At 40.9% G+C, this 14,703-nt stretch overlaps 1 protein-coding gene across 3 annotated transcripts in view; it reads left to right on the forward strand.

Moving 5' to 3' along the window:
* The first annotated feature begins 8,728 nt into the window (after positions 1–8,728).
* Positions 8,729–14,703, forward strand: part of LOC117458182 (FRAS1-related extracellular matrix protein 2-like) — a 70,826-nt gene continuing 64,851 nt past the window's right edge. For 2 of the 3 annotated variants that reach the window (XM_034098485.2, XM_034098483.2), the window contains exon 1: positions 8,756–13,730. In XM_034098485.2, coding sequence (XP_033954376.1) covers positions 8,756–13,730 — 4,975 coding nt within the window. Of the gene's footprint in view, positions 13,731–14,703 lie in introns of all 3 variants that reach the window. The other variant, XM_034098482.2, reaches the window with a different exon arrangement.

Below are 14,703 nucleotides of genomic sequence, written 5' to 3' on the forward strand. Positions count from 1 at the left end.
TACTGTATTTCCTTCTTTGCTGAATTTTAAATAATTCATCTGGGTGGAGCATATATTTTAAGACAACCAGGATATTTAGACATGCTGCAATTTTCTCTAATTCAACAACGAGCAGGGAACACTCCGCATATCTCTGCCATGAGGAAGGATCTTCTTTATCATAGATCTGAGCCTCTGATATCCTTCAAGCTAAAGTGCAGACAGATAATGTGGCTTTAAAGCGACACTTTAGAGCTTGTTTGTCAAGTATTAAAATGCACCAAAACCCAGATCGTACCTTTCTATGTGGTACATATTTTAAACAGATGCTCTCCTCTTTCCCCTTCTCCATAAATCGTTCGGATTCAAAGTCCATTTACAATCTATATTTAGATATAAATCATCATTTTAACTTTGATATGTGGTTCTTATCTCAAATGACAATAAGTACTTTGCATTTAGCTGACGCTTTTATCCAAAGCGACTTACAATAAGTACATTCGACCAGGAAGACACAACCTTGAAGAAAACAGAATCATATAAGTACATCAGGTTTCATAGAGCCAAACATTTCAAGTGCTACTCAACTGGCTATAGATAAGCCAGTCCTTTATTAGTATATAAGTGCTCTGTTAGCAGTTCTTTGTTAGTAATTCTGTCGCTCGAGGTGGAGTCGAAAGAGATGTAGGAGGCTGATGTGATTTTTAAAAGTCAACAATAATCAAGCGTCTTTGGGTTCAAGAAAAGCGCTATAGAAATCCAATGTATTATTATTATTATTATTATTATTATTATTATTAATCATATTAGCCTCCATTTAGGTTCCTTGATATTCAAAAGATGACTATTCAAATCACAGTCTGATGAGTTCATGAGAAATATATTCTGCTCTCACTGCCTCTGTCCTTCTTACCCGTTGCTGTTTGTCTGATCAGCTTTTCAAGTCTGTAGAATTACTTGTCACCCTTTGGATATGAAATTAATAAAACAAATTGCATCTCATACCCCTCTTTTGTAAGAGTGCATAACTTCTTTCGGTGATTGAACTGTTCACCTTGGCCAGCATAGACTCTCTTTGGTAAGCCTGGATTCAAAAGCTCAATCCTTTTCACATTTCCGTTCATAACAGATACTGTATGTCAAACTATAGCGTGATATATGCCAATGTACAGTTTCTGTATTCCGGATTGATATGTTGTTTGACAATGTGATATTGCTGCTCAACTAGCTTTAAGTATTGGCCTATTGAATACTTAATGTTAGAGTTGGAGTCATATAATAGACTACACTATCTCAGTTTACATTTAAAAATGAGTGCTAACTTGACCTTTGACTTACTTATTTACTGGATAGGTAAACACACAGCATCTGCCCTGTTTCTCAACAGCAAATGAAACTTTTAGAAAGTTGCCTCCCTATACAGTTTTTCTCATTCGAGTTAAGTGAGCTCCTAAATCTGTCGTGAAGGTCCTAGAGCTAATCTTTTATAATCCCCTCGTTCTTTGTATCTGCACCAACTTTCTGTACCAATGTGTTTAAAGGGCTTGTGGGAGTATTAATAAACCATGTGGAGAGTGTGTTCCAAGGACACAAAAGCCATAGGCTGAGTTTAGCTTGTTTGTGCTACAGTATATCCATGAAGCTTGGTCGAAACAGAGAGAGCAAAGTCTCAGCCACTCTACTCTAAGAGCAGCAGCATTTTGTCTCAGTGACAGCAGGCTGAGAGTGAGACTGAGCTGAGTGCAGGGAGCTCTAAAACTCTCAACTCTGTCTTGCTTTGTTGTTTTCAGACATGCTGGCCGTGTGGCTTTTTTAAGCAACATCTATCATTCAAGACTGAAATATTTGAACAACTGTTGGATCGATTGTACATTCATGAACAATTCCAAGGCTGACATTATTGTTTTTTATGGAATTGTGTCAACAACTTTTAAATGGCAAACAATTAGTAATGGAATAAACTAATAACATCAGCCGGATATTTAATAAATACTACCAACTAATAATAGGAAAATATATGTACCTTTAAACACGACTTCAAAAAGTTAAGCATTCATCATAATGTGGCATAGAGCCTACACAGCCTTAGTCCCCCACAAGTCAGAACATCTGATCTAACTTTAAACACTGTCTTCTTTAAACTACAGCTTTAAGTATTTTGGCACTGTATGTCTGTGGGAAATCATCCAGGGAATACATATGTGCTCCTTTTGTTGGAGCCATGCTTTCTATCCCCAAATACTTCTAGAAATGTAACCTAGAAATGGAATGTCATGGCTTATTCTCTTTAAACATTTCTAGCATTTATAAATTAATAAAAAGGATGATGGCGCTGCATCGATTTAACACATGAAGTTCAGTTAACTCTAACATCTTATTTAGCCTCTTGAAACAGTTGTATTATATCTTCTGTGGTTTTTGAGGCAGCTTTAAATCTTGGCTTGGACCAAGAGTTACATTTGAACAGAAGGTCTACATTACAAATTAGAGGTGTGAGGTTTTGAAGTAATGGGCTTTTAGGAAACCGGGAGGATCTGATGAAAGACATAATTTAGTATGAGCAGCCTCTGTGGCCTCAATTTTCACCATTACTTTTCAAATCTGTACTCCAACTTTGGAGAAGTGCAAAAGGCTAAGAACTTGAATTTTTCATCTATTTTCCTTTATCATCATCCCTGATTATGTTAGCCTCTCTCTGGGAGGCATATCATGCAGCTCCTGTCTGAGGTTAGTGATTGGAGGTAAGATAGTGGGAGGATTGCATTGATATATTGAAAAGTGTTTGGTTGAAATGACCTTTCCCAAGACATTTTGACATATATTGTAACTTAGGCAAAGCCCTTTTTTTGTGTAGACTAGATGGATGTATGTTTTCAGTTTTTTTAAATCAAATTAAGCAATATTGCTTCAGGTCTAATTGTGTTGAATGATCTCTTTGACTATATTCCTATTTGTTTTCTAGAAGAAGAACTTCTTCATCTTTCACAATTTCTCACACGGCAATGCAAATTGAAAATGGTGAGTCTGTTTGTCACAACACTCTGCTGATAAGATCAAAGCATTCAAGTAACCTTCCTGAGCAGTCTTCTTTCACACAAGGAAAAGGTGGGCCAAACACAGTGAGACGATATACACCTACAGTATTATGTGAGATGTCAAAGTGAAGACTCTCACTGAAGAGAGCTGTTGCTAAGGTGCATCCACAGTGTATCTTTCTTAACAACTTACATGCAAAACATGTGGTAACCGTCTCATTCAGTTTGAGCCGGCAAACATTTTAAGAGCCGTCTCATGATGTGTGGAAATAAATCACTGTTGCACAACACTAGCTTTTCCAAAAACATTAGTTGGTTCTGATGTTGAATCCGTGTTTTACACTTAGTTGTCAAAACAAATTGATGTATGTGACCATCTGATAACCGTTAGCGCTTGACTTACCAGTTGGATCCTGGAATGCTGCTGCCGCTCTTCACCACCAGAGAGCAGTAGCCTATAAAAAAGTAATAACATATTTCTGTCCCTTATAGTTCAGATGGAAATCACAACTGCATTTGATTGATTTGCCTTATTCAAAATCAGAGTGATGGAGGTGTTTCTTTTCTTTTTCTCACATTGCTGAACTATTTTCGTTGTTCCGTAGACAGCAGTTATTCTGCACGATACTCCTATAGCATTTATGGAGCCTTAGTTGCATCAACTGCGTCGTGATTAATTGTCTTCTCTTTTTCCACAGTAATACTCTCAGGAACGGCTTAATGTCTTCTTCTCTATGGACCTTTTATTCTATTCTCTTTCTCTCCTCATTATCTCCTCTCCTCTTCTTCATCTTTCTCCATAGTTCACAATAACGTGGAAAGGCTGTATAAGTACTGTAACAAATGTTCACCTCCAACCAGCCACCATAGCTGACAACAACGGCAGCAAATTGACACTGCCTGCAAGGCTGAAGACTGAGTGCTCTGTCTGATGTGTGATGGAGTGTGGCAGACTTGTTCCTTATTAGACTCATCACCTCTGTGAAATCACTTGAAATAGAGAGAACACGCTCCATGATGGACGTGTCTCAAATCCAAACTGCCTGATAAAGTTTCAGGCACAAGCTGTAAACATGTCCTTAATGGCAAAAGGTTCAGCATAGAGGCTGTTCTGCATTTCAGTTAAAAGCAAAGGTAAAGGTCTCAGCGGGGAATGTCTGGGAAGTACAAGGTTTTGCGAAACAGCTTGTAGACCTGAACGAGATTCAAAGCAGAGTGCTTTTCAAAAGCCAGAAATGGGCAAAGTGGTCCATTGAAAGTATACCTTTTCTCACACTCTTCAGGGCAATTAATCTAGAAAAAGATTCAGATACAACTGATATTTACCCAATTCCCCTCCAAATCAAAATAACGACCTTGTTCCTCTTGAAAGGCAAACGCCCACAGAAGCACTGTCATCTGTAATGTAAATGAGTGTGAGAGACGTTTCCCCAGTAAACATTTACTAGAATGGCACTTTGTGTAAACTCACACGGTCATTGTGTTGATGATTACAGAGCAGCGCCGACACTGAGATGCCTGTTTGGAGAAAAGAGTCGAGTCCTCTGAATGCCATACTTTTTCACGACTGTAATATAGGAACAAAGACCGAGCAGATGTGATGCTTTGTACGGTATGTACTTCCTTGTGTGAATGTATTTGTATAGTGGTGAGGGGCTTCCCATTACACTTTCAGCTGACCCACACCAAAAGTAATTTCAGGTTGCCTCTGCAATGAGGCTAAATCAGTGCTTTTGCTTTTATGTGTGTGCTTCCCTCAAGAAGTCACTGGCTCTGTGTGGTTATGGAGATATTGAGGACAGATCGGAGAGTGACAGGAGGCCGGCTCCTTTCATTGATGTTCAGTGTTGAAAGCATGAGAGTAACAGCTGTGTGATGTATATGTATATGCAGGAGGAAGTGGTGGAAAAAGCATTCAGATCTGGTACTTAAGTAAAAGTACTGAGAGCGCCATGGTAAAAGAAAAATACAAAGACTTTAAAAATGAAAAGCTTCTCTCAAAATGGTTATTTCAGTGAAATGTACTTTATTATTAAAGAAAAAGGTGTACTCATTTTGCTAAAATGGCAAACTTCAGAGGGTAATATTACTTTACTGGATTAATATGTAAGCTACATTTTAATGTTATAGCAAGTAAAGTTAAAGCTTATAATAACGCCTTTACACTGGCCAGGTTAGTTTAAACAATACAACAATGTCATATTTTAGGTAAACAAAGCAAACAACTATAGCTGTTAGAATACAAGGCAAGGCAAGGCAAGTTTATTTATATAACACCTTTCAGCACCAGGCAATTCAAGGTGCTTTACAAAAATGAAAAACATTCAGACAAAGGCATTTAAAAACAGTAAAAGATAATAAAAGAAACATTAAAACAAAAACAAAAAATTAAAGACATTAAGAAAATGGCATTTAAAATCAGTCATTAAAAAGAAAAGCTAATAAAATAAACATTAAAAGATCAAAGTTACAGTGCAGTCTAAGATATGAATAGTTCAATTCTTTCGGTTCTTGATTTTTAATTTATTCACAGAACCTCCCTTTGGAAATCCGAACATTTCGGTCCCGATTGTTAATTAGACTGATTGTTTTCACCATGTTATGCTCGCATGACATCCACATTACAGTGAGCAAAAAAGTGTTATTTATATCAGAACATTTGTGAAATAAACTATGACCTAGTATATAATTACACCACTCAATCTGTCACTGTGTGTATGCACATACATATATTTTTTTCCATTATGAGTAAACACATTTGCATAATGTACATTATTCATTGGAGTTATGTTTTATTGATTTTAACGTTTGAACAGCTGTGATGTAAAAGCAAAAAAAAAAAACCTTTGCAAAGAAGATGTAAAACTTGGAGTTCTCCTGGGACAATGAACAGTTTGCTTGAACCCTGATGGACATCTGCCAGAGCTTAATGGGGAATATGAGACACATCAGATGCAGAACACTCCCTCAGAAAAAGCATCCTGCATCCTTCCCCTGTCAAAGCGTTGTCAAAGCATCTCAGATTAAAGCTCCTTCTTGATTCTGTTGGGACAGAGGTGTGTGGGTGGTGTTTGTCTACAAACAAATTTCCTGAGCAGAAAACAGTCACATATTTACAGTGCTCATCATTGCATTCAGAATCTGCATTGCAGTAATTTGCGATTTGCGATGGCTTTGTAACAAAACAAACGATTTGCAGATACTTATGTTCACAGGCCAAACAACAAAACTTACCATAAGATTGATACAAACATAAAATATTGATTGAGATGAATCTACTCTGCCATGCTCCTGGCCCTGAATAACAATGTGCAATATATTGCTGAATACTCATTTGGCCTTTTATGATGAATGCGGTCCAGCTCATCACACAATGTCTATTCAAATAAATGAGCTCTTCTGATGGGAATGTTTTTGTCATTTCAGGCATGCACGCCAAGATGTTATGCAAATTTAACAATCTGATGGGTGCCTAACCCTCATACTGCCTAATTACCTGAACATTTTGAATCCTTCTCATACTCATATGCTCAATACCCTGAATCTCCATGTGTGGCCTTATCACAGCAGAGCAGCTGCTGGGCGTTAGGTACCCTACATCTTTACCTTATGAATATGTCATAAATCTGAGGCTGGACTTTGGAAAAGTCCCAGCGTGCTTGGCGTGTGATAGAGATGGACTGCCAAAGCCAAAGTTAAAGTGCAAATCATTCAGGTGGGAACAGACACATCAGGGAGTCAAAATAATAGGAATAAACAGGTGCTCATCATGACATCATATGGAAAAAAATGTTTGTGGGAGTTTGTAGCTTCAAGTTCCAGGTGAACATGTTCTCTATAGTCTATCATTTTGTTGACCTAATAATGATCTTTACATCCATCCTTTGTTCCTCATCACTCCCTCTGTCTCTCATCCGACTTCAGCATCCAGTTTAATCAGCCAACATCACTTCTCGCAGTGCAGATCTAACATGCATGTATCTGAATCTTTAATCTCATGTTGTAAAGTCATAACAAGAATGTTTTGGCACATATAAAAAGTATGACAGCTGGAAAAGCCGGGGGTGCCAGGTACTTGAACTACTTCAAAATAACAAGGCACTGGGAACCCTCTAATCACCTGGCATTTTAAACGTGGGTGGTGTTGAGAACAAAATGCAGTCACAAGCAGTACTTCAAGGTTCAGGCTGTGTGGGGATTTTAAAGACTCAAGGCTGGCAGGTTTAAGAACAGTGTGGACTATTTCAATTAAACATGTTTGAACCTTATTACCAGTTTGATGGGGATTGCAAGATCCTTCAATAGGGTTTGGGCAAATGTATAAAATGTGCCTTGAACTGTTACTTTTTTATGAAATAAAAAGTTCAGTGATTTGCACAAACTGCTAAATAAACTCACTTTCTAATTGATTAATGGTAGCCATGCTTTTTATTGACAACAGTTGCTCAAGCCACTGCAGATCTCTCTGCAGAAATCCTTATTATCAAATACAAAAACATTCAGCAACCATTTGAATGCCAGAGAATTGATCACATGAAAAAGTCAGTTTCCAGAGCAAATGGAACGGATCGGGTTTATTCTAATGGCTTAGCCTTGACAACTTTCCAACTTGCTGTACAAATTTCCCCTGAGACCACCAAGGACTAGCCTGATAGATTTTCTCCTGTCTTGAGAAGCAGTTTACAGCATGTTTGGACCCTGTCAGCCACATTTATTTTTCACATCCCAGCGCTTCTGTTTGTGGCAGATTTTTTTTTTTGCATCATAGTTTACTGATCGTCCCTGACAAGAACAGGGTCACTCTTTCTCTAGACTGCAAAGCGTGTAGACTTTTACTTTTACACAAGGGAAGGTCCAATTGCTGGTTTACAAAAATCTAAACAGCAAATTAAACAGATGGATGAATGACGGCACAAATAGGAATTTAACAACCTAGACTTTCACTTCTATCAATTATTAACACTTAAGCCTTTAGCAGGAAATGTGGAGATAGAAAAACTGATGAGGGTCATTAGAGAAGAATCATTAGCCAACAATGAGCCCACTAATGACAACTTCCCTTTATGCAGGCAATAAAGCCTTCCTTGTCTCCTAATTGTAATCCATATTTAAGCCATATGCCAAGACATAAAGTTAGTGGAGTTTTACACTTTCTTTTTCTAGAATGAAACAATTGACAACATCTGCAGCCCTCCAAGTCACAATTTCTCTGAATTTCATCAGTGTGTCTGAATGTCGACCACAGATCACATCATTATATGATCTGAGCACTCATGCAATACTAAATATGCAATTTGTCTTCAGGGTAATATTGTCCTTAAACACCTCTACAGTATATTGCAGATTAGACCTAATGGGAGCAATTTAGTAATGTCATAAATCTGTGTAATTCAGCCCATCTCCTAGTCACCACCCACCATGTGAATGACAGCTGTACTGCCCATTGACGAAGGAGCTGAGGTAACAAGCCTTCAAAATCCTCCAATATGCGTAGAGGTGGGCGGCAACTCCCTTACGCAGTCTCTCAAGTGTCTGAAGTTAAAACTCCTGCGCGCTATTCTCGCGGAGCATGTTGAGGGTCCGGACGGATAGATGCACGGGAGTATCCGTGTAGGCATCCAGCTGACTCCCGACACTTTGGGGATTTTTACCTTTTCCAGTAAAAATAGACCTGGACGTCCTTAACATCACCTTTGCAAAGCGACTGTTTTCGGATGTTTTGGATCTCATCCTTCGCCATGATGATGTTCCACAGACTTCTTCTGTGTTTTTCAGTAACTGGACTTGTTTTCGCGGATCCCGACAGCTCGGGATTATTTTACGCGCTGAGATCTGAACTGTCAGAAGATGCAATTTTAGTAGCGAACAACGGAATACGTGTGCCTTTCGGGAGATCAATCTTCATTGATCCCATCAATGATCTGGTGATTCAGACGCAGCCGGGAGACCGCTGCAGCATCACCGTCCTGGATAACGACCCACTCTCACAGAGACCGGGACATCTCTCACCCAAAAAGTTTCCGTGTGATTTCGGTCCCAATGAGGTGACATACTCCCACTACGGGTCGAGAAGTCCGGCTAAAGACAGAGTGAGGCTGCAGCTCAGGTATGATGCGCAAACCGAAACCGTTATTATCCCGTTCATGATGGAGGTGGAAGTAGTTTTTACGCAGCTAGAGTTACTCACCAAAAACATGCCTCTTACTGTTGATAACCTCAAAGCGATCAGCAATCCCATTGATAAAAAGATTTTAGAGTTTACTTATGACAGAGACTCTCATAAATGTGAAGTGACGTCCCTGTCAAGTGGCAGCGCTCTGCCTAGATATGGAAAGCTGATTGATGGGGGGAAACTTTCTAAAATGATGGACTGTGATGAATTCACTCAAGCTGACATCTGCTATGAGCACACGTTTGACCGCAAGTCCCCTAACAGAGATTATGTTCCCATGGTTGTAGAGCTGCATGATAAGGAAGGCAATTTGGTGAAACAGGAGTATTTCCACCTTATGATTCGCATTAAAGAGGGAGAAGAAAACACTCCCCCCAAACCCAGCTTTGTGTCCATGATGATGATGGAGATCAGCCAGTTTGTTATGACTGCCCTCACCCCTGATATGCTCTCTGCTGAAGATGCAGAGTCAGACCCAGATGAGCTTATTTTCAACATCACTTCTCCCTTATCCTATGAGGAGGGCTACATAGTCAGCACTGATGACAGAAATCTTCCCATCACATCTTTTTACCAGAGAGACTTGCGTGATCTGAAAATAGCTTACAAGCCCCCCTCCCTGGACTCAGACACTGAGAGGATTTTCCAGCTTGAGTTTGAGGTGGTAGACACAGACGGGGCCATCTCTGACCCCTTTGCTTTTATGATAGTTGTGAAGCCGATGAACTCCTTAGCCCCTGTTGTGACACGTAACACTGGTCAGCTGCTGTACGAGGGGCAGTCTCGTCCTCTCTTCAATGCCCACAACTTGGAGATCAGCGATGAAGACAACCTGGACACTGTCACCATCACAGTGGTGGATGGGCTACGGCACGGGGACCTCATGGTGCTGGGCTCTCAGAGGCAGCTGTTCACACCTGCTGACCTTACAACAGGGGTCGTTGTTTACCAGCACGATGGGAGCGACACATACAGTGACAACATAGTCTTTAAGATGTCAGATGGTAAAAACGAAGTAGAATTCCTTTTTCCCATAACAATCGTTCCCACTGATGACGAGCCACCTATTATAAATGCCAACACCGGCGTGGTGCTATTCAAAAACCAGATGATGCCTATTTCTCCCCTCATGCTCAGCGCTGCAGATATTGACTCTGAGGACTCAACTATTAAATTCACTATTGTCCCTCCCTTTTCTACTATTGGCACAGTGCTCTTAAGGCAGTCAGATGCCCCAGAGGACCCCTCCTCTTGGAAATTTAACGCAGAGGATGAAGTGTATGAGAAAGAGGTGCCAGAGTGGCTTCAGAAAGATATCACTGATGGGAAGTTGTTTTACAAGCACACTGGCCCTCACAACACATACACCGTCATGGATCAGTTTGTGTTTAAAGTTCAGGATGACAATGACCCCCCTAATGAGTCAGGGGAGAGTGTATTTATAATCCGGGTTTTACCCATAGATGACGTCCCCCCTGAGCTGTTACCTGGCACCACACTGCAGATGACCGTACAGGAGTACAAGATCACTCATTTAAACAAAGATGTTCTGCGCTACACCGATTTGGACTCTGATGATCGTGACCTCAAATATACAGTTATCCAGCCCCCGGTAGATACAGATGAAAATAACCCAGTTGTGTTTGGTTCTTTGGTTCTGACGGACAGCCCTGACACTGAAGTTACTGAGTTCACACAAGCCCAAATTAATCATCATAAGATTTCATACGGCCCCCCTGATATTGAGCTTGGAATAACAGCCCACGTTGTACAGTTTCGTTACACTGTTGAAGACACGGCTGGGAACAGCGTAGAAGGAGCTTTCACTATCCACCTCCAGCCCGTAAACAACAAACCCCCTGAGATTACAAACACAGGCTTTACTGTGTCTGAACGTGGTATTCACATCATCAGTATTGCAGAGCTGGACACCACAGACCTCGACACAGACAGCAAAGACATCACCTTTACTCTTAGCCAGCCCCCTAAACACGGCCAAGTACAGGTTGCATTCACTGACCTAGAGAAAAAAGAGCTTTTCCGACATGAAGATATCTCAGAGGGGAAGATATCATACATTCATGGCGGGGAGGAGACGACGAGCGATGAATTTCAGCTGGATGTCAGTGATGGGTTTCATGTTGTAACCGTGACGGTCAAAGTTAACGTAAGGCCTGTCGATGATGAAACTCCCAGCATCAGCCTGCCTGCGGGAACAATTGGCTCTCATATAGATGTGCTGGAAAACGGAGCCACAGAAATCACAACTAATGTAATTCAAGGCCGTGATGATGACACAGACGACCTCCAGCTGACCTTTATTGTGGAAGATCCTCCAATTATGGGTGAAATATTGGTTAAAGGAGTGCCTGCCAGTAGGTTTACACAAGCTGATATTATTAATGGTGTGGTTGTGTATGCACACACCAGTGGTGAAGTAGGTCTCTCCTCGCAGCTGGATGGCTTTAATTTGACCCTCACAGACATGTCTGATGATTGGACAGTGGGTGGCAATAAGGTCAACGGAGTTCAGGTCCGAATCACTATCCTTCCCGTTGACAGCCAAGCCCCTGAGGTCGGAGTCGGAATTCAATTCAGTGTCATTGAAGGGGAGAAATATGCTATAGGGCCTGAGCACTTGAACGCTGATGATAATGACACTCCAACGGATGATATCCTTTGCACCATCATTGTCCAGCCTACTGTCGGCTATGTGGAAAATATTTCACCCGCCCCAGGCTCTGAAAAGTCCAGGTCAGGAACAGCTATCAGTGCTTTTACAATCAGAGACATCAGGGAGAGGAATATTTACTTTGTGCAGAGCATTCACAAAGGGGTAGAGCCAGTGGAAGACAGATTCACATTTAGGTGCTCTGATGGCATCAATTTCTCAGAGAACCATTTCTTACCAATTGTCATCATCCCTGCAAATGATGAAAAGCCTGAGATTTATTTGAGGGAGATAGTTGTGATGGAGGGCATGAACATTGTCATCGACACTCCAATTCTGAATGGGGCTGATGCGGATATTCCACCCGAGGAGCTGGTCTTCTTCATTTCCAAACCTCCCAAACATGGTGCCATTTTAAACCAGCTGTCAACAGGCTCAGTTTTGGTGACTAATTTCACTTTAGAGCAGATTAGGGAGGCGTCAAGTATTATTTATGAGCACGATGACTCAGAGACAACAGAGGACAGCTTTGATATCACTCTGACTGATGGAAAGTACTCCGTGCAGAAGACAGCCATGGTAATGATAATTGCTGTGGATGACGAGACCCCCAGAATGCTTATCAACGACGGCCTGGAGGTTGAAATCGGGGAGGCCAAAGAGATCAACAGCAAAGTGCTCAAAGCAACAGATTTAGATTCAGACGACAGTACTCTCACATTTATCATCAGGTTTGGGCCTGGGCAGGGCCTCCTGCAGAGGAAAATCCCACCTGGGTCTCTGGAGAACATCACGCTTGGCATGAATTTCACACAAGCTGAACTCGACGCGGGGCTTATTCTCTACACACACAATGGTCAGGAAGGCATCCGAGACTTGCTTAAGTTTGATGTCACAGATGGAATTAACCCACTTATTGATCGTTACTTCTACATCACTGTGGGCAGCATCGACATGGTGTTCCCTGATGTGGTCAGTAAAGGCGTGTCTCTGAGAGAAGGTGGCAGAGTGACTTTGACCACAGATCTACTCAGCACCACTGACCTCAACAGCCCCGATGAGAACTTAGTCTTCACCGTCACAAGGGCCCCCGTCAGAGGCCACCTGGAGTGTACAGATACTCCTGGGATGCCCATTGCGTCTTTCACTCAGCTCCAGCTGGCTGGCAGTAAGGTTTACTACATCCACACGTCAGATGATGAGGTGAAAATGGACAGTTTTGAATTTGAAGTGACTGATGGCTTCAATCCTATTTTCAGAACATTCAGAGTCTCTATCGTGGATGTTGATAATAAGAAACCTGTTGTGACAGTTAATAATTTAGTTGTCACAGAAGGGCAAATTAAGCTGATTACACCATTCGAGCTCACAGCTGAGGACCAAGACACATCTGAGAAGCTGCTGAGATTCACCGTCACCCAGCTGCCTACTCATGGCAAACTCCTCTACAACAAGTCCACACCCGTCACCAGCTTCACCAAACAAGACCTCAATGAAAACCTCATCAGCTACAAACATGACGGAACTGAATCCTCAGAGGACTCCTTCTCGTTTATAATCACCGATGGCACACACACAGACTTTTACATTTTCCCAGACACTGTGTTTGAGACTCGGCACCCTCAAACCATGAAAATCACCATTGTGGCCATCGACAACGGCGTCCCCCAGATCGTGGTGAATAAAGGTGCCCCCACTTTGAAGATCTTGTCCACAGGTCACTTGGGTTTCCCCCTCAGCTCCAAAGTGCTGAGATCACAGGACAGAGACAGCACCCCCGCCTCCCTGGTGTTCCACGTCACCACACAGCCCAAACATGGATACATCATTAACCTGGGAAAAGGGAACAACTCCATCAACACATTTAGTCAAGGTAAACAAACACCCACCAGTATTATAAAGTACAACCTTTGCATGAATATTGCATGTGGATTGCATAATCCAATTACAAGTTTTAGTACTGTGCATGAGTGATGTTCGTCATATAAATTCGATTTTCAAATGTAATTGTCAGTTCTGGTAAACAGAACAGAATTACCTTAAAGGTTATTCCTCTCTCAAAACGAATATGAAATAGCATTTATGTAATTTTGACATTTAAAAAATGCCTTTTCCAACTCAAACATCTTTCATTCTTTTGAGTATCATAAGAGTGCTTATTTATTTTATTTGAATTTCAATCCAATAATTATATTCCCCTAAAGTGAAGTGATACTTACATGATATTAAACTTCAGTAAGAAATTCTTCACACAAAAATCATGTACGTTTTGATGAATGCTTCACACTGCCTACCAAATATTTTTAATTTATGGAGTAATAATTATTCATATGTGTGACAAGTGCAGGCTTGGGATTCAATAGTTAATTTGAGGGCCTGATTTAGATGTGCCTTCCTCATCAAATCATAATTAGCAAAGTTAGAGGCTGATGTTTCGCAAAAATGTCTTGTAGACGGTTAGAGATGAATAATTTATTATTTCTGCCTCTCCGGGGAAATGTTCACATCTGATGTTCTCTACAGTGGTTTGTTAAATGAAGCAGGACAGAAGTAGAAGATCATGTGAAAAGGTCAGAGCATATCTTTTAGTGACAGGATGACATTTGAGTTTCAGCACAGTCTCATCGTTTGACCAGGTCAGTTCAAGTTTGAAATCATTTATAGCAGTTGGTGAAACTTAAATATTCATATAAACCCGAAACCTCTCAACCAAATTGATTTCCGTGCACCACCAACATACATTCATATTGAGCGATATGCCACCTTAACTATGAATTTGAAAACCTTCATCTGCATGTCTGTTTATTGATAATGCTGACGGAATCAAGACAACAATGCCGCTGATT

This window comes from Pseudochaenichthys georgianus, chromosome 14 (assembly GCF_902827115.2).
Source record: "Pseudochaenichthys georgianus chromosome 14, fPseGeo1.2, whole genome shotgun sequence".
Lineage (NCBI taxonomy): Eukaryota > Metazoa > Chordata > Actinopteri > Perciformes > Channichthyidae > Pseudochaenichthys > Pseudochaenichthys georgianus.